The sequence below is a fragment of the Pelodiscus sinensis genome, chromosome 2 (genome assembly GCF_049634645.1).
Source record: "Pelodiscus sinensis isolate JC-2024 chromosome 2, ASM4963464v1, whole genome shotgun sequence".
Taxonomy (NCBI): domain Eukaryota; kingdom Metazoa; phylum Chordata; order Testudines; family Trionychidae; genus Pelodiscus; species Pelodiscus sinensis.
Window position 1 is genome coordinate 168,794,872 of NC_134712.1, and position 25,156 is coordinate 168,820,027.

Genomic DNA, 25,156 nt, shown 5'->3' on the forward strand with positions numbered 1-25,156 from the left:
GTAAGTAGGGGGGTTCGCTTATGAACAAATGGGCTTATGTTCAAGTAGATACGGTAAGCAAAATGAATATAAGCCAGGTTTAAATTGCTTTAAATGTGTCCTTGCATACTTGTAGTTAAATAAACTTGTGTGTGTGCGTGTGTGTCTGTGTAGGATGTATGCAGTGTTGTTGCAGCTGTGTTGTTCCCTGGATATTAGAGACTCAAGATGGGTGAGGTAATATCTTTAATTGGGCCAACTTCTGTAGGTGAGAAAGAGAAGCTTTCGAGCTTACGCAGAGCTCTGTGTACTCTGGAAAGTTTGTCTCTCTCACCAACAGAAGTTGGCCCAATTGAAGATATTACCTCACCCACCTTGTCTCTGTGTGTAGGCTGGGTAGATCTACTATACAGGCAGTCCCCGAGTTATGCGGATCCGCCTTATGTCGGATCCGCAGTTACGAACGGGGATTTTCTCGCCCCGGAGGACTGGAGCGGCGGGACACCTGGTCCCGCCGCCCGCCTCCTCCAGGGCGAGAAAAGCTGCTCCCCATCTCCCTGGTCTGCTGGAGGAGCCAGCAGACCAGGGAGACGCTGAGCAAAGCCGCGGAGGACCCGGGCCGGACCGGGGCTCTGATCTGGAAGCGCCGCGGTCTGGCCCGGGTCCTCCGCCGCTTTGCTCCGCGTCTCCCTGGTCTGCTGGGGGGGGGACGCAGCTAGTGCCCCTCCCCCCAGCAGATCAGGGAGACGTGGAGCAAAGCCCGGGGCCTGTGGTAGAGCAGGTGGGGCGCTGCCGGTTGGTCCTGCAGCACCGCTCCTTGGCGCTACTGGACCAACCCGGCAGCACCCCAGCTGCTCTGCCCCAGGAGTCCTGATTCAGCCGCTACTGATCAGTTTCAGCAGCGGCTGAATCAGGACGCCTGGGGCAGAGCAGCTGGGGTGCTGCTGGGTTTGTCCAGTAGCGCCGAGGAGCGGCCGCGCTACTGGACCAACCCAGCAGCACCTGAGCTGCTCTGTCCTAGGCGTCCCCAAGTCAGCCGCTGCTGACACTGACCAGCGGCTGACTACAGGAAGCCCGAGGCAGAGTTGCTCTGCCCCGGGCTTCCTGGAATCAGCTGCTGATCAATTTCAGCAGCAGCTGACTTGGGGACGCCTGGGGTTCTTAAGTTGAATCTGTATGTAAGTTGGAACTGGTGTCCAGATTCAGCCGCTGTTGAAACTGATCAGTTTCAGCAGCCTCTGAATCTGGATGCCAGTTCCGACTTACATACAGATTCAACTTAAGAACAAACCTACAGTCCCTATCTTGTATGTAACCCGGGGACTGCCTGTACGAATAAAAAAGTGGATATCATTGACAGGGTTTTCAAACGGGGATAAGCTGCATGGCACAAGCCACTTTTTTACTTGTGTATGTCAGCACTAAAGCTGTGGTTCTCAAACTGCAGTCCACAGCTGCTTTACAGGTGGGCCATAGCTCAGCTCCCTGCCCCCCCGTCCCTCTGTGAGATTGGAGTGCCAGCTTCTCATTTGGGGACAGGGAAGAAAGCCTAGAGCCTTGGCAAGGGATCTGGGGGAACAAGCAGCTCTGTGCACTGCCACTCCCTCTACACAGGGGAGCAGCAGTGCGTGGACATGCTATCTTGAGGCTTTCCCCGCTGCTCCCATTGGCTGGAATTGTGGCCAGTAGGAGCAGTGGGAGGTGGTGCCTGGGATGCAGTGATTGCGAGCGGCACCTAGGAGTGCCGGAGGACATGGAGCTAGATATGTGTCCCCCGTGCTCCCGACCTGCTCTTGCACTCTCCCTTGCTCTTGTAAGCTCACCCCTGGCCAGACACCCTATCCCTAGCCCACTGCTGCACCCTTCCTCCTGGACAGACCTCACTCCCTCGTCCCCTCCTGCACCCAAACTCTCAGCCAGGCCCCCACTCCCAGACCGCTTTAGCACCCTACCTCCCATTCAGACCCTCCCCCCCTCACCCTCTCCTGCATCCCTATTCCTATCCCACTCCTTGGCAGTCCCCTCCCACACACTGAACCCATCATTTTTGGCCTCACCCCAGAGCTGGAGGGAGAGGCTCACAAAAACTACTATCCCTGGGTTCCCAAAAGATTTAATCTGGCCCGTGGGAAACCCTGAATCTTGGTCCTCCTTGCTCCCACTCCCCTCCTCCCTATGGGGCTGGAGCATCAGGGAAGTGAGGTGTCTCAATTGGAGGTCACATCAGTGAGGGATGGGGTCTTTTTGGGAGGGTTGGGTTTTTTTTGCCTCTCACTTTCTGTGGCCCTGACTGATTTTTCTGTGAATCAGTGGCCCCTAACTCAAAAAAGGTTCCCCACCTCTGCCATAAATAAAGACAACATTGAAACCTTTTGTTTTGGACATATTAATATTATACTTTATTTAAAATGAAATTTGGTAAACCAAAATGTTAAAGTGCTTAATCTGTTGTCCAGTAGCCTACTATGAATAATTTAGTTTTTAAGGTCTTTAGAGATAAGCAAAGGGATTTTGTCATCATGGGTGGTTTTGTGGTGGTCCTTGGAAAGGTTTGGGTTGAGCAGCGTGGGCCACAGACCAAAAAGTTTGAGAACCACTGCACTAGAGGTTTGCAATAGGGAATCTGTATCAATGCAGATAGAATGGTGCAAAAATGTTCAGTGTAGGCAATCCTACAACTGCTGTGTCAGAGCAGAGAACCAGGACCAAAGGCTTTCCAATGGAATAACGTGTTGATGACCTATAACTGCTCACTGTATTTTTTTCTCTCCTTGTTTAACTCGTCTGCAATTCATAGTACTGACTGGAGTCTGATTTTTGTTTTTAAAATTTGATTAGGTGAGAGTAATTGTGGAGCAAGGACATCTGCACTGCACAGTGCCACTAGTTCAAGTTTTACACTGGATAGCTTTATACAGTAAAACCTTGGTAAGCGCAAGCCTACTAGCCACAAGGGTAGAAAACTTCAGTTAGAGTTTTAGTGAAAATGGAAAGGGAAAATTCTGTACCTAACACACACGTACAGTCTGTCTTTCTTGTTTCTCTCACTCTCTCCTGTCCTACTTTCATCTTGACTGTTTTGACCTTCACTGTGACTTCACTGCAGAGTTAACTTGAGTTACATGTGTTTGAGTTATTTTTCTCAAGTTAGTCAAGCATGAGGGAGAGCAGCCTCACTACAAAATCACTTTGGATTGCCATGTCCATAGTAGTGCAGCAATCAGTTGCATGTAGTGCTAAGACTTCTGAAGGGATAGCCCATGGTTCTTCACACTGCTGCAGCAAGCTGAGCCACTGGAGGAATTTGTTCCCAGAGAATGGTGGGAGAACTTTTCTAGGGGAATTATGAGAAAGCATTGGAGGACTGGGGTGCTGAAGTAAAGCTTGCTTACATCCACACACAAACATATTTGTACCGGCAGCTGACGAGTTATGCTAACTTGAGCTTTAGGCTATATCCCCTGATGTAACTTCAGCCCATTAAATTCAGCGGATAGGCACCGTAAAGTGAAACTCTGGAGTTTGCTGTAACCTGTGCCATATTTACAACTGTCCTGTTTGTCCCTCATTCCATTACTTCAGTGATAGTTACGACTGCATGTTTTACTGACTAGATTGCCCCTAGATTTCCCAGGTACCCATACCTGTCTTGCTACTAATCTGGTATAATAAAATACAAATTATTGACAGGAGTTATCAGTTTATCCTACTTACATCTGCACATGTTATTTACACTGCTGCATGTAAACTTAAAAAAAATTAAATGACCATTTTGCTACATACTGTCTGAATGGAGATTACACAGTAAATATTCAGGAGAGTTTTGTAACTTCCTCTATTTAAAAAAAAAAATTATATTGTCAAGACCTCCTCTCTGACTACCACACCATTCGAAATAAAAGGACTGCACGAGTTGTGTGTATTGAGATTAAAATATTGTAGCTAGCAGTAGTCTAATCAGAGTGAGGACAGGGCCCTAATGAAGCTGCAAGTATATCTGGTCAATACCAATATTTTTTACAGTTGCTGTTGAGTGGTAGCAAGTCTAGAAATTGCCGGTGTCCATCTGACTCATGTTGGTTGATGCAGCTGGCATAGTGCTTGTGCTCCCGTAAGAATGCTCAGCTTGCTTCACTCCCAGACTCTCTGAGTATGCTGCACATTGTTTATTTTTACTAAATAAAGTCAAGAAATTGGAAAGTGTTTTTGTATTTGCTTGTAACACGCAGATGGATTGTCAAAGTGGTTACTTCAAACCCCTAAAACAAGTAAATGCTGATTACCAACATGAGGCATGCTGGTGTTGAGTCATCTCTAGGACTATGGGCCTATATCCACAGAAAAGACTGCACACATGCACACACAAGAAGTGATTTCAGACTCTTCATGTGCCGGAGAAAGTTGAGGTTTTCTTTTCCCATTTTAAATAAGCTATTTCCATCTAGTACCAGGCTACTCAACTTTAGAAGCTCCGGGGGCTGCAATGATGCAGCACGTGCCAAGGGCCGTAACTTAAGTGTGGTTGCACAAGCATGCAAATATATATGCAAATAGCTTCTTGCACTGTGACAGGCATGAATACAAAGATTAAGGCAAGGCTACACAATAAACAGGCCCCATTTAAGTCAGTTCTGCTGATATTAATAAAATGCAGTATTTACCTGATTTCCACCTATCTGACAGCACTTTTAATGAGCAATTGACAGTCCAGGAATTTAACTACTAAAACGCATATCAATAGAAGACCATTATATTGACTCGCTGTTGTGGAGTGTGTTCCCAGTGGAGGCTATGTTCAAAGGATCCCACCTATTGGCTGCGTGTTGAGCCCTTCGTAAACCCAAACCACACTGCAGGCCACAAAAAAATGGGCTGCGGGCCACATGCTAAGTAGCTCTGATCTAGTACATAGCATTTCTTAGTAGATTTAATTATGACCATACTATCTTTCACAGGAAGCCCAGGTTTCGGGTGGGCCATAGAGGGATGTGCGGATAGATGTCCTGATCCTGATGGTCAATAATTGACATAGAGGGTCAAAATACTATTTGTTCCTGTTCTCCCTTATGGAAGAGGACATGAAAAAGAGGGAAGAGAAGTAAGACTGTGTGACCCCTTCCCTCCCCACCACTACACACACTGGGTCTGACCTGCCCTAATGGCTGATGCAAAATGTTCACCCCTGTGCTTGGGAAACAGAAGCAGAACTGACTGAAAAAGGGATTGTCTCAGCCAAACACACAGTCTCCTCACTGTGCCTTCTAGGATGTGCTCCCCTCCCATCTCCCTCTCTCCACCAAGGCAGAATCAGTATTTTAGCAAATAATATTGGTGTTGCTAGATTTCCTGGTTTATAATAGTTCATGTGAAGAAATCAGGAGACTTTCAGGTTTCATATTTTAAAAGGCAATTTTTAGCTCATATGTATGTAGAGCAAAATTTTGAAAACATGATTCTCAGTGTCTGAAAGGCAGAAGGCAAATAAAAAGAACTCTGCTTTTACTATGTCTTTAAAATAATAAGGTTTTTAAATAAATCTTATGATGGGGGGGCAGATGCATGTTTTTTGCATACTTGCTCTTGGCAATCCTGTCTTTTTGCTGGAAACAGCTGTTGTTAACATAATTCTGAAGCCTTTTCCATAACTACTGAGAACAGTGATTGTTTCTGAGTTGTACATAATAAAAATGACTATGGCAGGGAACATGTTCACAACATATGATAGCTATGTGATAGGACACAGCCACAACTGAGTTTATTTTATTGCTACACTTGGGCCAGGTTGAATCTAGCAGTGCTTTGTCAGTGTAGCTATTGAAATCCTAGGTTTCAGAGAGTTAGTTGTGTTAGTCTGTTTCAGCAAAAATAAGGAATCTGCTGGCACCTTAAAGATTAACAATTTTATTATGGCATATAGTAATAGCTTATGCCGTAATAAAATTGTTAGTTTTTAAGGTGCCACTGGACTCCTAGTTGTTTTTGAAAGAGCTCCTTCTGTGGATGTGGCTTACACTGTGATTTTCCCACTATAACTTATTCTTATTCAGCACACACTGAGTGAAACAAGCTCTATCAGCAAAAATCTTTTATTATCCTATAACTGCATCTGCACTAGTGGCTCTTGCCAACATAGCTATGCCTGTTGGAGATCGCACCCTTGACTGACATAACTTTGTAATGTAGCCCTGGCCTGCATGAATAGGGATGTAATTGGTTGGTAGAGAGGGAAGAGGAGGAAAGTTGCTTCCATTTCTTCATTAGAGGAATTATAGCTTTTTTGCTGTTGGAAACTACAAATACAGACAGACCAGATAAAACTGAATTGATTTCTAAATTGTTGTTCATGTTGGTTTTTTTAAAAACAGAGGTACATCTTCCAATGAGCAAGTCAGACATACATTTCACATGCAGTTACAGCATTGGCAGCTATGTAAATGGAAGCTTTCAGATCGCAATCATGTATGCATTAAGCACAAATCAAACAGATGGTATTGTTGAAGACCTAGTTTGTTTAGGGGAAGACCATGCTAAATTAGTGCTCTTAACTCACATTTTATGTGGTATTATGTACAAGATCAATAGTAAACTACAGAAATTACTGGCATGACATTTTCCCTAGTCTTACACCCTTTGATGAATAATCATCATAATGTGTCACAAAATACTCCTGAGCTGAAACAGCAAGTAAAAGTCGTTCATACTTTATAAAATCTGTCAGGAACATAAGAATCTCCAAACAGAGTTAATAAAACACATGTTGCAATATAGAGGGGACCAAATCCTATTTTATTCCTTCAAGCTCTGCAAGTCCAGGTGAGAGCATAATTTGGTAACACATCTAAAATGTGATTCATCCCCATCTGTACTGCCATATATAATCATGATTTCATTATGTTGTTTGACAACGGTGGATGTTTTCTACATCTCTGTCCCATTATGCTCTCAAAGGAAACCATAGCATACCTCCTCTGGGATAATACTGATGTCGCTGTGGAAGAAAAGGGTAAAAAGAGCCAGGTGTGATAGCTACAAACCAGGAAAGTGTTTTTGTCTAAGTTGTATTTTTCTTCTCAGTCACTTCATGCTTGGAATTTTTTCCTCTTAATTCCTGGCATCTCTGCAACCTAGGCATTGTGTAGAACAGGAAAGTCTCATTTCAAAGACTGATATGTCAGCAAAGAGCACATCCTGGAATAAAAGGGGTGGAAGAACACTGAAAAATCATGCTTTTCTATTAAATGCCTTGACTTCAGTGTTGTGTGCAGTGTTGTAACCATGCGGATCCCAGCACAGACTTCAGCATTGTTTTTCTAACCCTGCCCATAGTTTTAAAAATGATAGCATTTAAATGGCCCTAGCTAGGTGTTAATATTCATGCCTCTTTGGTGTGAATTGGAAAAACTTTTAAAAAAATGGATAGTCTTGCAGCACCTTAAAGACTAACAAAACATGTAGATGGTATTATGGGCTTGTCAGCTGATGGTCAGGGCAGTGTGTGCATATGTGTTACACCCAAGTCTTCAACTGCTGAGATGCAAAGTCTCGTTGCAGTGGGCAGCCTAGGAGGCTGGAGGGCGCCCCAAAAAATAGTTTAACTTCTGTGACTTTACTGCTAGGACCGGGGTCCCGTCGCAGAGGGCAGCCAACAGGCTCTCAGACACCCAGAGTTTATAGGAAGAGCTTATTACATCTCATATTTTAGCTGCTAGGATACAGAAATCCCTTCGCAGTGGGCAACCTGGGGAGGCTGAGAATGCCCCAACGGATCTGTCACCTGGGAGTGACACAATCCAAAACGCCCAAACTCTTCCTATACCTGTCGCTTATGACCGGCTGAAGTTCTTTTAAATTGTGCTTGGTTCTGTTCCAGCAACTGAAGGAGTCAGGTTAAAGCTTAAACAGTTACTATTTTATTGTTACAGGGTAACTAAGTTGTTAAATGCTACTGCTGTGATACAGATAACACAGCCACTACAAAGGACAGGACAGAAATTACACTAATAAGTCACTTATAGGTACCATGAAACCCCTTTGGTTCTCTGAGCTCTTATTAAATGCATGCAAAATAGACACCTAGCAGGTACATATTCTCACCCCTGCATTCCAGACTTGGCGTGGCCAGCGTCTTTCTCTCAATTCCTAGGGAAGAAGTAGGGCGAGGTTGGGCGTCCCACAGACCTTGGGAGACAATCAATACCTGCCAGCAGGTGTAGATGATTGGAGCTCAAATGGGGTGGGCTACTAAACCCCTCTTTATACCCCTTGGGTCACGTAGGCTTCTTCCTGGTCTCAAGTGGCCAATTAGGAAAAATGGCTTTGAACACCAAGTTTCCCACAAAGGGTGCAAAGCATAATTCACACCTGGGAAAATGCAGACAATGGGCACCTCTGGTACGTGATGGGCGAAGATTCCTCTCCTGGGACAGTGCAGGCGTGTCAATTAATGGTACTAGCCATCAGGACGACGGGAGGCCCCGGGTCATCAGCTAGCCCATTTACTGTCTGGTTTCTGTTTATGGTAGAGTCAGGGACAGGCAGCACACCTGAGCAAAGGCTGACTGCCTTTCTCTTGCTCTCTGGGGGAGGGGGGGAGGGGGAACAAGATGGGGTTCATGTCTGGCTACAGGGCTTTCGTGGGCAAAACCCACTTCTTCAGATGGAGTGGTCTGGTAAGGTAGATACTTTGTACTCTCTCTCCCCCTTCTTTTTTTCTAGAAAGTGAAAGATTTATGTAAAACTGAACGAAAGGGAAACAGTGCAGTGCCTTTAGATTTCTGAACTCTCTTCACAAAGAAAATAGAAAGAATGGGCTGCTCCTTCGTATGAATAGTTAGTATTTGAGAAAAATGTGAGACCAATTGAAAATCACAGGATTGGCAATTTTCTAGAGGATGGTGTCTGTCTTTCCATTATGCATGAAGACATTTGGCTTTTATGACGGTGGAAGTGCTGCTGCTCTAGTAGTTATTTTTTGCAAACATTGAATTATTACTTCGTTTGACCCTTGATCAGAATGTTAGTCAAACTGTGAGTATGATATTAAACAGGAATTGGGCCAGATAACCAACTCCCCCCTCACTTACTTAACTATTTTTCATTGATATTTGGGGCTGCTAGGCAACAATATTGCATAAGGGTTTTTTTTTAATATCATTTATTTTGTATGCGATAGAAGCTTTCTTCCTTTTTGGGGGAACTGGGATGTTGTGGCCACTAAAAAAAAATCTTACCATATGTTTTTACAAAATAAGAATTAGCTGAGCCAGAGATTTTTCTGAAATGCAGTTAATTTATCCCCTTGATTTTAAATTGTCCAATGTCCAAAATGCAAATATCTTAATACTAGACTGAAAATCCAGATAGAGGCTTAATTTGGCTTAGCAGATTCTTTCTCTGTCCAGTAGCTGAACTTGCTCGATGGCCTACATGAGGGAATTTTCGTGAAAAATGTCCATATTTCCACTGGGTAGTGGGAGGCTATTCCTCCCCAAACAGCCTGGCATGCCCTGCCCATGCCCTGCCTCTAGGCTCCTTCCCAGATCCTGCTCTTCCATAGTTTAGGCTCTCTGGAGCTGTCATTCAGGCTGCAATGCCCACTCAGGGTGATGGGACTGTGCCACCCAGCGCTCTGGGGCTGGAATTGAGTCGAGGGCCCACCCCACCCTCCAGGGTGTAGGAGCTTGAGCAGCCTGAGGCAGGGCAGTGGGGTATGTGTCCGTGGGGCTCCTGTGAGAGAAGGGAAGCAGAAGGGGAAGAGGCTAAGGACTTCCTTTCCCCAATGGCCAGTCCACTGGCCACCCATGATTTTTTCTTTCATTAGCTTCCCCAATTTTGGAGCCAGACTGTAGATAAAGCTCCTAGTCATTTGTCCCCTGCCTGATGTGATTAACCCAGTGTTGTTTAAACTTGCTCTGAGGCAAGAAGGTTTAGCCACATGGTATTTAAAAACATGGAGGGCCAGTGTACACTAGAAGCTGCTGCACTCCAGTAGTATGTCTGGTGAAGCTACTCTATGTCTGCGAGAGGTGGTAGCAATATTGGTGTGCTGTCCATACTGGAGCTTAGATTGGTGTAACTTACATTTCTTGGGGGCATGGTTTATTCAGATCTCTGAGTGACATGAGTGATAGTGTGTACAGTCCTGTCAGCCATGGGAGATGTGTCTGGTTTAGCACTCTTGATATTGTCAACACCAATACAGCTACACTGGTGTGAAATTTTCACAAAAACTCCTTAGTGTAGATGAACCATTTGTGTGTCTTGTACATTACCTCAGCTGAGGCTCAGGTCTGGTCTACACTAAAGAGTTAAGTCAACCCAGCTGTGTTGCTCAGGGGTGTGATAAATCCCCATCTGTGTGCAACATGATTATAATGACCCAACCGCCTGGGTAGACGGAGCTCAGTAGATTGAGTTGACTCTTGGGGAGGTGGTATACTTATGCCAGTGGGAAACCTCTCCTCTAGGTGCAGATACTGTTTACACTGAAATGCTACTGCAGCTTCAGTGTTTCAAATGTAAAAAAGCCCTCAGAGTAGGTCGTTGCTGCCTAGATCTCAGAAATCTTACCACGTGAGCCAAAAAGCAGTTGATCCAGTAGGAGCAATGCTAAGTTTGCCTCAGCTGGAAGCTGCTTTTGGCATATATTACAATGCATTTTCAGCAAGAATTAAATCTGTGTGGGTTGGGGAATTCCAAATGGAACTGCTGTTTTTTTGGGATTCAGCCAGAAATGTATCTCAGAGTTCCTTCGAGGCCAAACACTGAACATATTGTGGTAGCAGAATGTCTAAACCAGTAAACTTCCATTATTCACTCTTTTACATTATGTTGGCATTCACTTGGATTTTTTTTTCCCTTTATAGAAACTGGTACAATGGCTATATCTGCTCTGTAATACACTATAAGTCCTTCTCAAACATTAATTAATTTACCTTCACAGCCATCTTCTGAGGTATGAAGATGCTGTTATTCCCATCCATTCCAGTGCAAGCAGCAAATGGCACATTCCCAAGAAAACAAATATCACAACCCTATCCCATTTCTGATCAGTAAGATCTTTGCTATATGTAACCTCCTCAGTCGTGACTCACTTGACCTGGTTGGCATTACAGAAAACTGGCTGGCTGATATCATTACCTGATCAGTGTTGGCTCACCTCAGTCTTCAGTCTTCAGATCCTCTGACCAATCCAGGGCCATACCTAGGGAGGACAAATTTCTGTGTGCAGAAGCCATTCTCTTGTCTTCCTGGCTGAAAAAAAGCAGGACGATTTCTCTCAAATATGAATCCTATACTACAATGCCACAGCTATGTCACAGTAATTGCTTCTTATGATGTAAAAAGTTTTTCTCTCACAGCAGGAACTCCAGTTCCCCCAGCAATGGTAGCTAGGTCAACAGAAACATTCCTCCTCAGTGCACCCACAGATTATTAGGAAGTCCAGATTCAGACTTTTCTACAAACACTGAAACACGAAAGCCTTCCCAGAGGAATTGATTGAGATGTTGTGTGACATGATGATGAAGTTCACAAAACTAGTTACTTTGGTAGATTTCCAACATCCACAACTATGACGTCTTTGCTACAATAATTCAGAATTTCCTGACTCCTCCACATTAAGCCGCCCCATTCTCTGCACCCATGACTTGCCACCAGAGACAAGTTCCGTTAAAACAATGTTATTGGAGAGCTGTAGAAGGAATTCTGCACATGTTGGGGAGAGAACTTTCACAGGAACAGAGCATGAACTATTGCACTCAACACATGAGGATGACCTTTCACCACATTCTGAACTAAGCCCAAAATGCATTCGTCTTAGCACCTGTCTCCCCTCCCCCAAGCACACGAGTGAAACACCTGTATTTCAGAAAGGATCAGATGGAAGAAAATCAAGTGAGACTTGTTGTTTCTAAACAGTTAAAAGGTGCTCAGATACTGAGGGTAGTCATATGAGTACCTAGAAACTTCTTATAAAAGGAGATGTGATGTGCAGGGATGCTATGTCCCTGCCCCAAGTCACAGGGGAAGTCATCAAAGGTGAGATCAGAATACCAAGGCAATGCCTTAACCACAAGACAATGCTTCCTCCGGAACAGTCATTCACAAACTTTTACTAAGGTGACACGCCAACTGATTCTGTCTATTTTAGTGACCCACTGTTACCTCTGCTTCCCCCTCCCTTGCTTGCTCTCCCTACCCCCCCACCCCAGCTCTTATGTTCCCAGTAATGCCTCCTCCTACAGCCCTAGCCAAGCCACACTCTTCCTGCATCCAGACTGTAATCCCTGTTGCTGCTGCCCAAGGAAAGTGGGAGTGGGATCTGAAGACACTTTCTTTGGGCTGCAGCTGCCTGCTCCCTATGCAACTGCCCAAGGGAAGTAAGAGTTCAGGTGGATACCAGTGCTGCTGGTGTCACTGCCACCAGGTGGATTTAAACCTGGGACCTCTGGAGCTTACTGTAGAAGCTTCTACAGCTTGAGCTGTAAAGCCAGCGGGCTCTCAGTTTAGGCAGTAGCGCTCCCCTGTTCTTATCTCTTGCTGTAAGTAGCCACTTCATGGGATAGTGAACTACACTAGGTACATTGGCACCCACAGACCCTCCCTGCAGCCAACTGTGAGGCACGGACCAATTGTGTGGGTAAACACTGCTCTAGAGCATAATACTCAAGTGTTTCTCCAGCAGTGCCCTCTTTGAGTCATAGCAGGAGCCATCTCAAGAAGGCACTTGTTTTTCACTCTTTCCCTAGTGACTGAAATGGTGAAACTGCATGGAAGAAAACTTGTATGTGACTGTTGTGTAAATTAGGGATGTTAAATATCAGTTAATTGAATAGTCGAGTAACCTCATGACATTTTATTGGTTAGTCGACTATTCTATAGTCCCCGGGGAGGGGACAGCAGCCACTGTATCAGAGGCAGCAGCGAGGAGTGCCAAGAGGGAGCTGGTCCGCGGGGGGGAGCTAATTTAAAAACCGGCTCCCCTTACAGACCAGCAGCCTGTCACCTTGTGCTGCTGCTTCTGAGAGAGAGGCAGCAGAGCGGGGTGGCAGCAGTCCCTATCTGGGGGGAGCCCCTGAACCCTGCACAAGCCAGAACTGAGCTGAGCTGCCTGCCCCGCCCGTCTCTTAATACACTTGAAATCTAGAGCTGAAATGGGAGTAGGTCCCAGACCCAGTGTGAGCCAGGATTGAGCCGGGTTGCCTGCCCGCTCGGCTCCTAATACACTTTAAATGCAGAGCTGCAGCAGGGGTAGATCCTGCACCCATTGCAAGCCAGAACTGAACCAGGCTGCTGGCCAGCCTGCTAAAAGAATTACTGGCAGGGAGAGGGGGAGAGGAAAATGCATGTAGTCTGTAGCATTAATCTATAAGCTTTTGCTTATCAGTTAATTGGTTAATCGACTATACTATTACATCCATAGTATAAATAGCATGTTCTATACATTGGACTTACAAGATATGGTGTCAAAACGGTATATGATTATCAACACACTGATGCAGTATGTGAAGAACATACAGCATACTGTTTATATAGAGAAAGCATGCATTTCAAAAGCAGGCTGTAGAAGGAGATTCATTCCTGCATTATTGATGTGTAATTAGAGCTACCCTTAATGAAGTTCCAAAACAATTACCATAAATTAGCGCATATAACCCATGCATGTGTATTACTCGCACCGATGCATAATCCGCGGTTTTTCCTGATTGTGTTAAAAAAGTCTTAGATAACCCGCACACGTGTATAGCCCGCGGGAGATGAACAGCACCTGTAATGAAGTGTTAACGAACTGCAGCTGATAACGCTGAGCAGTAAGTATGCTACAACCCTTATTGCTCGTATATATCCCCTTTGAACCACACCATTTTACCATTCATTTATTCCTTTAGAAGTTTTAACTTGTACTTAATTTTTAAAAAGTATTTTAAACTTAAAACTTTCTAAACATGCCTAAACGCAAATCCTAGACAGCCGATTTTAAATTGTGTGTTGTGTCATATGCAAAGGACAATGGAAACAGAGTGGAAGGGAGAAAATACTCTGTCAATGAAAAGTCTGTTCAGGAGTGGAGAAAGGAAGAAGCAGAGCTTGAGAAATTACATCCTAGGAAAAGAGTGTGACACGTAAAGAAAGCCAAGTGGCCAAATCTGGAAGAAAACCTATTGAAGTGGGTTTGTGCACAGAGAGAGGACAAATGGGCGGTGTCAGCGGTAGCCATACAGCTCAAGGCTCGACTTATGGCTATGGAATAGAAAATCTATTATTTTAAGGGGGGGCTTGGGTAATCAGGTGTACAAATTTATGCAGAGAAACAATCTGTCAGGTCGTGCATGGACATCTGCTGGCCAATGGCTTCCCGACGAATGGGAAAAGAAAATGGATGATTTTAAAACCTTTGTATATAAAGAAATTCACCCAGTTGGGCTTGAAACCAAGCAATGTTCTAACTTTTAATGTATTTTAATGCATTTTAACATCACTGCCTCTATAATTTAATTAAAATACGCTGCTTATAACAAGTAAGAGTCAGTCTTGTCTTCCTGTACTTTCAGTAAAAAAAAAAAAACCCTGTATAACACATGGACAAGTATAGCCTGCGGAGTGGGGGGGGTTGTAAAACTTTGCATAACCCGCAGGTTATATACGCTAAAACACGGTACTGTAGACATGGAGCAAGATACTGTTCGTCTGAAAGCAGTTAGGATGTTAAGATTCATGAGAAGAAGTGGTAAAGTATTGGAGGATCATGATCCCAATCCTGACCCAACTAACATCCATTGCAACTTAAATTTGACTTCAATGTCTTTTTTTTTTTAAATCAGTAGGTTACAGAATGTAAGTTTGGCTCTATGTAAATAAATAAACTTTCTCCTTAAAGAAAGTTGCTTGCCTTATAAATGATATCTTTAGAATGAGTTATGAAGGCATTATAAGGACAACACAGAACTGGGTGACCCAGTACCTTCAATTAAGTCAGAGCTTGTGTTGCTCCTAAAGAAAGGACAGAAGGGTTAAAAACAGACTAGTGAGTTCTGCAAAACTCAGAGCTCTCTATAAAAGCACAGAGGATTTGGGAATTCAGCTGGAGTGAAGATGATGAATTTGCTCTTTGGATTTAGTGAGGATTATTTTTTTGGAATGCCACTCTCACCATTCATAGTTTCTTTACCTTAGCTAGTGCAGTGGCATAATCAGCACTTCTGGAACTGGCTATTACTGGGATAATGATTTGAAAATCATGATTAGGGGACCATAACTTTGAAATGTTCTCTTCCCCCACCTCCCTCCACTTCAGATTTCAATTTCCTAAATATAGTAATATGATGCCGTAATTTCTGATTCACTAATGATAACCAGTATTGCATGTCTCTGAAAAAACAGGAAATGTCTAAACAAAACCCTCTTGGCTGTGGTACGTAAACCACCCTCCACAAATAGACACCAAGTGTTTTGGAAATTATTATAGGGGTGGTATTATCATGAAGAATGAAAGTTTGGCAAAAACTAAACCTCTCCTCCTCCCCTGATGCCATTGGAATCTGCACCAATATGTACATTCACAGCTCCTTTTCTCAAATGGGCTAGTCCATCACTCTGAATCTGGATACTCATACATTTAGTGAGTGAAATTTGAAGCTGAGATCCACCTTTAGTCCTCATAGCTATTTTTTAAAACCAAGGGTGAAATCCTGGCCCCACTGAGAGTTTTGCTAATGATTTCAGGAGGGTTAGAATTTTGTCCTGGGCTGTTCAAGATTTCAACCCCGCTAGCTCTTATCTGCACCAACACTTTTAGCCATGTCTTCCCCTCTGATTGAGCTTTTTGGTTTGTAATGTAGACAGGGAGTAAATGAAAAGTTGTTCTAAGAACTGACTTCATGTTATGCAACCTTAAGTCAGAAGATGTCTTGAGTGTACACTTTTATTATCATGAACTCTCTTGGGATCAAAGAAACCTATACGATGATGCACAGTAATTTAAGCTTTCCAGGTGCTCTTAATGAAAAGATAAATAGAATCTAAAGGACCTACGCTCAACTCATTTTTCCATTGGAAACTTTACTTTTTTCTTTCTTTCAACACGTATTCAGGTCAGATAATTATAAGGTATTCTGAATTAACTAACGCCCTTTCCTTCCCCAAATATTTAACTATTTCCTTTCTGAATAAGTGCCAATAATGTATTGCCCTTTCTACTATGTGTCCTATGAAGTTGTACTTTTTTGTATTAAAACATGTCTCCTCTCATGGAAGTTTTTAAATTTTGCAGACGCTATCAGAAATTGCAGAAGATAATGAAGCCCTGGTAAGAACCTGATTGGATCATCATCTTGCACATTTCTTCTTCTTTTTGCATGATTGATTCCAGGCCCTCCTGCTAATTTTATATTTAAATACATCTGCATCTACTGATTCAATAGCTCTTCAGCCTGTTTCCTGCTCTTTGATGTTATCTGTCAAAGATTCTTATGGCCTTTCATTTTTTTATTTTTTTATTTTTTTTTTGCTTTGCTTCTGCAATGGATGCTTCATCTCTATAACTACTAAAACTGTTGTGTTGGGGCTCTCACTGCTTCCTAAAGCAAGGCTGTTTTAATTTCAGCAAGCAGCTTCCTTTTTCGTTCGCTTTAAGTCTGTGGCTTGTGTGATTATTCAGTCAGTGAGCTTTTTTGCTTTTTGATGTTGGTGGAATAAAATTAAGATTGATAATCATACCAATTTTAATTTCTGGTAGTCTCAAGTAATGCTAAAAACTAGTGTGATTTTTTTTTTTGTGTGCTTAAAGGAAAACTGCATAATATACACTTTTCTCAATAACAGGTGTAGTTGACTTCAAATGGGACTATTTGTGTTTAAAGTTAAGCACAAGCTTATGTGCTTTGTGGAATCGTGGCCATAATAAGTATCCTAGTCATTATCTTGGACTACAAAATTAAAATCTCAAATATAAACAGCCAAAACAAAAGTCTAATTAATCATTTAGTCATGGATGTGCTAGCGTGACAGTTTGGGGTAATTTATCTCAGAGGAAATGGGGCTTCCTTTTGGAATGGAGAGTAAATCATGGTGTCAGCTGCTGTAAAAAAAGTTCTAATACGTAGATGATGTCTAAATCATTGCTATACAGGCAGTCCCTGAGTTACGCGGATCCGACTTATGTTGGATCCGCACTTACGAACGGGGCTTTCTCGCCCCAGAGCTCGCAGGCAGCGGGACCGCCCAGAGCGCAGCGGTCCCGCCACCTCGACCTCCGGGGCGAGAAAAGCTGCTCCGGGTGCCCCTGGTCTGCTGGGGACCGTCTCCAGCAGACCAGGAACACCTGGAGCAAAGCCGGGGAGGCGGAGGGGTCCCGCGCCTCTGAGGCTTTGCTCTGGCAAAGCCGGGGAGGCGCGGGACTCCGCCACCGCTGCGGCTTTACTCCCGGTGTCCCTGGTCTGCTGGAGACGGTCTCCAGCAGACCAGAGGCACTGGGAGCAAAGCCGCAGCAGTGGAGGGGTCCCGCGCCTCTGAGGCTTTGCTCCCGATGTCCCTGGTCTGCTGGAGACGGTTCCCAGCAGACCAGAGGCACAAGGAGCAAAGCGGCAGCGGCGGTGGAGTGCCGCGCCTCTGAGGCTTTGCTCTGGCCGCTGCCACTTTGCTCCCGGTGCCTCTGGTCTGCTGGGGGAGTGGGGCGCAGCTAGTGCCCCCCCCCCCAGCAGACCAGGGAGACGTGGAGCAAAGCCCTGGGCCTGTGGTAGAGCAGTTGGGGCACTGCCGGTTGGTCCCGCAGCACCGCTCCTTGGCGCTACTGGACCGACCCGGCAGCACCCCAGTTGCTCTGCCCCAGGAGTCCTGATTCAGCCGCTGCTGATCAGTTTCAGCAGCGGCTGAATCAGGACACCTGGGGCAGAGCAGCTGGGGTGCTGCTGGGTTGGTCCAGTAGCTCCAAGGAGCGGCGGCGCTACTGGACCAACCCAGCAGCACCCCAGCTGCTCTGCCCCAGGCGTCCCCAAGTCAGCTGCTGCTGAAACTGACCAGTGGCTGACTGCAGGAAGCCCCTGCCCCGGGCTTCCTGGAATCAGCCGCTGATCAGTTTCAGCAGCAGCTGACTTGGGGATGCCTGGGGTTCTTAAGTTGAATCTGTATGTAAGTCAGAACTGGCGTCCAGATTCAGCCGCTGTTGAAACTGATCAGTTTCAGCAGCGGCTGAATCTGGACGCCAGTTCCGACTTACATACAGATTCAACTTAAGAACAAACCTACAGTCCCTATCTTGTACGTAACCCGGGGACTGCCTGTATAAATAATTTTAAAGAAAACAAACTCTGGAGCAGTGTAAAAATCTTATTTGTCATTCTAGTAAAAAATGCCAGTAAGAACTTGATTGTTAACATGAAAGCTACATTTCAGAGTGAAACAGATGAAATATGAGGCGGTCTTCCTTAAATTGGATGAGCCGCAATCCCTGCTGTGGGATGATGTGTCTCATACAAGGGAATGTTTGGTTCTCCTCACCAGGAGATTAAATGCGGCTGCTACATGTATAAAGGCACTTTCTGTGCCTCACTATATTTTCCAGCAGGTTGTCTATTTTGGTGAAGTATTGGCAAAGGTCTAAATTCTATTCACCAGTGGGCTTCTCTGCATTAGATTGTGATTGTTCCAGCTTCTAAGCATGTCCTTATAATAGGGCTAAAGCACTGGCCTCAAATGTTAACTATATTGCAGCCTATTCTATGACTTGGTTATTTTGATAATGCAAATGAGCATTACTTATCCAGTATTCTCATTAGCTTGTGGGGATTAAGTTTTGTCTATGCTAGAGTAATTCACACAGGTGTAACTGCATTGAGTTTGATACCAGTGCAAACTTCTAATGTGGGTATGCTGCATTAATACAGAAAGGGGCCCATACCCTTATTCAGGCTTACTCAGATAATTTACATATTTAAGTCATACTAGTGTTAGTCCCTTTTTTAGCACAGTATATTTACATGTTATCCTAGGGCACATTTTTCTAACTCTTATGAAGAACAGGATTTGTCTTTGTTTGTCAGCTCCTTTCACTATAAGAGGGACCAATTTTTCTAGGACTTGTTTTCCTAATTTGTTTTTATTGTCTTCAAACAACACAGAGTCAACCTGTAGAACTGCTTGCCAGAGGATGTTGTGAAGTCCAAGACTATAACAGGGTTCAAAAAAAGAGCTAGATAAATTCAAGAAGGATAGGTCCATCAGTGGCAATGAGCCCGAATGGGTAGGAATGAGGTCCCTAGCTTCTGTTCATTAGAAGTTGGGAATGGGCGACAGGGGATGAATCATTTGATGATTACCTGTTCTGTTCATTCCCTCTGGGACATCGCACATGGCATTGGCTATTGAAAGACAGGATACTGGGCTAGATGGACCTTTGGTCTGACCCAGTATGGACATTCTTATGTTCTTTTAATGTATACTATGTATAATCTTAATAAGTAAATATTTAGGTAGCTGTCCAACTAATTGCTGCAGTTTTCATGCAGTTAGCAAATTGATAAAGAAGAATGCAGTGAAGCTGGAAGAGCCCAATTGAAAAAAAGAACGGTGCCCCTTGTGTGTCACACAGCCTCCCCTTCTTGTCTTCATGACTAGTTACTTTAGAGAAGTCAAAAACTAGTGTTAAAAAAGTGAGTCCTTTTTGCTTAACTAGTTGACTTGCTATTTCAGAGTGTGCTGCTACCTCATTTTCTTACTGACAGTAACCTGAACATGCCATCTTAGGAAAGGTGACACAATTATAACTTGATCTGTTGTCCTACAAGGTTTGTATAATAATCTGCTCTTACTCCTTTTGAGAAATTGTTTAATTTTCCAAATGCCTTTCTTGCTATTGACTGCCTTTAATATATTTTCAAAACTTGTTCACCAGCATTTTTGAGTAAAATATTGCAGTCAAACTGCTGGTGCTATAGCAATGGGGTTAGGGCTTGTCTATACACAAACTTTTTCCTGCTCCTGAATAATTCCTTAATAACATCCACAAAGCAGATTATGTTAAACCAGAATTTGACTAAATCTATACTATGAAGTTTTCCTGGTGTAGATATGTTGGTCAGGGTATCAACTGTTGGACACATATGTTGACCACCTGCCCCTCTGCCCCCAGTAGAGATACAACTATGCTGACAGAAGAGGGCTTCTGTTGACATAACTAAATGCCTCTTATGCAGTTGGTTTAGCTATGCTGGCAAACCAACTGCTTTGTTTGGTATAAGAAGGGTCCACTAGTATAGCTATACCAGTAAAGCATTTGTAGTCTAGACAAGGTCTTGTTCCAGAATGAGTGTGTCTACACATTGAGTTGTTCAGGAGCATCTATTGTGCTTTTAAATTCACACTCTACCTTAATCTAAATTAACTTCCAAGTATAGACCAACTCTCAGGTTATAATACAGAGATATGATGCAAGTGTCACTGAGATAATAAGTTATACTTGCTTGGAAGATGCAGGTGGGCTAACTTTCATACAGGTTGGACCTCCCTGGTCCTGCACCCTCCAGTCCTGATGATGGATTTTGCTGAACCAAGGAAGGTCATTTCTGGCCCTCCTGCCACCAGTACCCTCCAGCCCTAGCCCCACTGTTGGCCTCCCAGCTGGCTCCCCACCTCTTACTGGCACCCGTTGCCCTGTCAGCTCCACTGCCCTGCTGGGCAGCCCCGTCACCCTCTGTGTGTCAGGCTCCCACTGCAGCGCCCAGCAGCTCCGCCATCTGTGTGCGCATCAGGCTCTAGCTGCAGCGCCTGGCATCCCCGCTGCTTCTACACCCCTATTCCTACTGCCATGCCAAGCAGCCCCACTATCTGCACACTGGTAGGTGCCTGCTGCACTATTGGGCAGCCTCACTGCCATGCGCACCAGGCTCCTGTTGCCCTGCCATCCTGCAGAGTTTCCAGACACTAGCTCTCCTCTGGGACTTTTTGGTACTAGAATATCCATGGTCCTGCTGGACCATGGATGTTACTGAACCAGAGAGTCCCAGTTAAGAGAGTTTCAACCTGTAGTTACAATGGCTAATCCTTTATACTAAAAGCTTGAGAAATTGTCCCCAAAGTACTATTACATTGGTACTTGGTGAGTACAAAAATACGATCTGTGATAACTGCAGCATTGCTGTTACATAATTAGATATATTGTTAACACTTGGCAACAGCCTTGCACCTGGTTTATTAGTTCTCCCCTATGCAGTGTGGGCATGTGAAGGGTTGCCATTCTTATTCAGTAGTGGTTTATGTTCACTCTGGTTACACAAGATGCTGGTCAACACCTCCAAATCAGGCTCATGATCTGTGCAGATAAGACTGACGCTTCCTGAGCTGCTCAGTACTCCACTGTAAGCAACAGCACTTTATGCAGGGCTTCAAATTAGTACTTTTCTTCCCTTGGCTTTTGAGTCATGGATTTGCTTCCCTCCCCTGGCCATTTCTTGAGTTACAGAAATCATTATCCTTGCAGCCTTCCCTCCATCCCAGATGTAGATCAGCTGCCTTCCTGCTGTTGCCTTTGTGCTTCTAGCCACCCTTTTTATTTTAGAATTGTCCAAGGGGCAAGTGAATTTTCCCCAGCCACTAACTTCAGTGAGGTGGTATCTTAACCGCTAGTGATAAGCAACAGTTAATATCCAGCCCTATTCATGTGTTTTTTACTCTGACCACGTATCATAGGACTCAATATATCTTCACACAAGCTTTATAATGCTATCCTTGTGTCCAGATGATAGAAAAGACACTTAGTCAGCAAATAATTCACAGTTTTTAGCCAGATATTTGCACACACAAAAAAAGTCCCAAATAATATAGGTTTGAAGAGATTCTTGACCGACTTTTCAGAAGAGGATCACATGCTGGAATTTAGGTGGCAAAGATCAACGTTCAGAATTATTCTCATCCGGGATTGCATGAACAGAGTGGTGCAGATTTGTTGATCTCAGTCTTTATTAAAATCTCAGTACTGCCAGGATAAGAGATTATATTTACCTGTATGTTTGATCAGTAAAGAAAAATGTCATCCTTTTTTTGTGATGGCATACACTAACAGCATCTTCATCAGAAATTAAAATCAGATTGTTAAATCATTTTGCAAAGGCTGCAAGAGTCTGATGTTTATGGGTTGGTTGTGCCTCATGAGATGTAAAATTGGCTTGAAAGTTCTTGGTACAAATGTGAGTAGAAAAGGATCCTTTTTCTTATTGCTTCTATGTGAATGAAACATTAATAGGGATGAGATTTCGTATTACATGGAGTATGCTGTTAATTTTATTAGATTATTGTCGTTACAGACAAACCTGGATTTCCATGAATTTTCTTAACAGCCATTATATTATTTTCCTCCTCTAAATAATATGGGTGTGTATGTCTGTGTGAATGTATTAATATAAAGTTACCAAACTATATTTATATTTTGCTTGGGAGTTCAAGTTCATTCCACTTCCTAAGTTTCTTTCTTTATTTTTTTGCATTTACAAAAATAGTTAATGTTCAGATCTTAACTTGCCACTTAATTATTCTTGGGACTGCTTTTGTTGCTTGGCTGTGCTATTTCTGATGCTCCTCTGTTAAGCTTGCTTTTGGCTTTCCATATTTTGATGATAATAAGCTCCTATTGCTGTATGTTTATGTGGACCTGGGTTGATTTAATTTTTAATTTATACTTGTTCCAACATTATAGCTCTTTTTGCACTCTCTGTTAGTTATTTGAAATGCTATAGTGACATCTGGTGGGGAAAGATGAGAATGTTGTAGTGGGACAAGTATTGGCTTTAAGTTTCAGAGGAATGCAGACTCATTATATGGAACACTCTGGCTACGTCTAGACTGGCCCCTTCTCCGGAAGAGGCATGCAAAGCAGGCAAGTCAGAATAGGGAAATCCGCGGGGGATTTAAATATCCCCCACGGGATTTAAATAAACATGGCCGCCGCTTTTTTTCCGGCTTGGGGAAAAGCTGGAAAAGAGCGTCTAGACTGGCGCGATCCTCCGGAATAAAGCCCTTTTCCGGAGGATCTCTTATTCCTACTTGCAAGCCGGAAAAAAGCATTGCAAGAATTCCTTTTCCCCAAGCGGAAAAAAAGCGGCGGCCATGTTTATTTAAATCCCGTGGGGGATATTTAAATCCCCCGCGGATTTCCCTATTCTGACTTGCCTGCTTTGCATGCCTATTCCATCTTATGTGGCCAGTCTAGACGTAGCCTTTATGTTTTTCTTATGGAGAGCCAAATCTTATCCCTTCCACTGCCCAGATGGGTGCAGATAGCACTGAATTTGGCAGAACTAGTACGGTTTTGGTGATCACAAAGGATTCTTAGAGCCTCCCTCCATTTGTGCCACACAGCTATGGTACCGTTCTTTTTGTGGGTCCTTGCAAACCTGCAGTACCATTGTTGTATGTGGGGGAACACGAGGGGCCACGTGCACCCCAAACACAAAGGCTGTGTCTAAACTACATGGCTCCATTGATGGAGCCATGTAGATGAGGGTTGTAGGCAAAGGGAAATGAAGCCGCGATTTAAATAATCGCGGCTTCATTTAAATTTACATGGCTGCCGCGCTGAGCTGACAAACAGCTGATCAGCAGTTTGTCTGCTCAGCGCGCTAGTCTGGACGCTCCCGCGCTGACCTGAAAGCCCTTTATTGACCTCCCCGTTATCCCTCGTAGGATGAGGTATACTGGTGAGGTTGATAAAGGGCTTTCATGTCGGCAGGGGAGTGTCCAGACTAGCACGCCGAGCCGACAAACAGCTGATCAGCTGTTTGTCGGCTCAGCGTGGCAGCCATGTAAATTTAAATGAAGCCACGATTATTTAAATCGCAGCTTCATTTCCCTTTGCCAAGCCAAACAAATCTACATGGCTCCGTCGACGGAGCCATGTAGTTTAGACGTACCCAAAGGGTGGGAAGGGCAAAGGGCCAGCTAGTAGCTGCTGGGGACAGATTCCCTGATCACTGGGGGAGACTAGTAGGAGTCTGCCCCCATTTTAACCCTCTGCACTCAACAGCAGGACTGGAAGGGAGTCCAAAATTTTCTTTTCACAGATGATTACTTGAACTCTGGATTGATTTCTCCCTTTAATTGGTATTTAGAATATTGCTTGTTCACAAAACTAAGACGTTGTAAGAGATTACTTTAATTTTACAGTGTCATTGCAATACGATGGAACTACTTATATTTAGACCAATGGACCTGCACTGTCTTCCTTCCTCTAATTGTGTAGGTGAAGTCGTCCTTCCCCTTCCCTCCCTACACTCTCAACATCTTGAAACACTTATCATTTAATGGGATAAAAAGTTGTCCAAAGCAAGCTCATGTGAGAGTTGCAAGATGGAACTAAAAACTGATGTCCTTGACATATGTCAACCTAAGGCTGTAATAAAGATGGAAGTTTTATATTTTTTGATATGTTAAAATGCCATGTAATGCTGGATTAATACTGAAGTCCCCAATTATTCCAGTAAACAATGACAATTAGTTGCAACAGTGATCCTTAGTATAGACCTTACCTCATTCCTTTGTATCAGATTAATTCTCCCTTTTGAGCAAATGTTAATCAATTTGGTTGGTTTAGGTTTTATTAAAAAAATATCAGTCAGGGTTATGAATCAAAGTTCTCTTTACTGTCACAGGACATTGAGCTGATTTCTGAATAGTACTGACTGTATGGGCCCGGTCCAGCAAAGCACCAAGGCATGTGCTTAGCTTTTAGTGTTAAAGAAGTTACACTGAAGTCAATGGGACTGCCCTTTTGCTATAAGCTAACCACCTCTTTCAGTATGTTGCCGGATCAGTGGCATAGTGCTCAGTACCATCATGCCTATTTAGGACCTAGTTCTACCACTACCACTCATGCTGTGTAGTCCTTTAATTGATGAATGGCCCTTCTGAAACCAGTAGCGCCACTGATGCACTAAGGCCTTGACTACAGTTACCTGGCTGAAGTTAAATCATTTTTTAAATTGAAAGTTAAATGGGACAGAATCCTGTGTAGATGCTCTTATTTTAGTTTCTTTAGTATTTGGATTAAGTTTAAACCTGTTCCTAATTGACTGACACTGAATTGATATAAATTAGATTGATATTAATTGAGTTTACAAATGTTCACAGAGCCTTTTGCTCTGGTTTCACTAAACTAGTTTTAAATGGCATCATCAGTTAAATTGGTGCCACT

The 25,156-nt window shown here is 43.7% G+C and overlaps 1 protein-coding gene across 2 annotated transcripts in view; it reads left to right on the top strand.

The window, feature by feature from the left end:
* The window catches only part of ELMO1 (engulfment and cell motility 1), a 449,588-nt gene that overhangs the window by 140,852 nt on the left and 283,580 nt on the right, over positions 1-25,156 (top strand). For both annotated transcript variants that reach the window (XM_075921743.1, XM_075921744.1), the window contains exon 7: positions 16,250-16,285. In XM_075921743.1, coding sequence (XP_075777858.1) covers positions 16,250-16,285 — 36 coding nt within the window. The remainder of the gene's footprint in view (positions 1-16,249; positions 16,286-25,156) is intronic.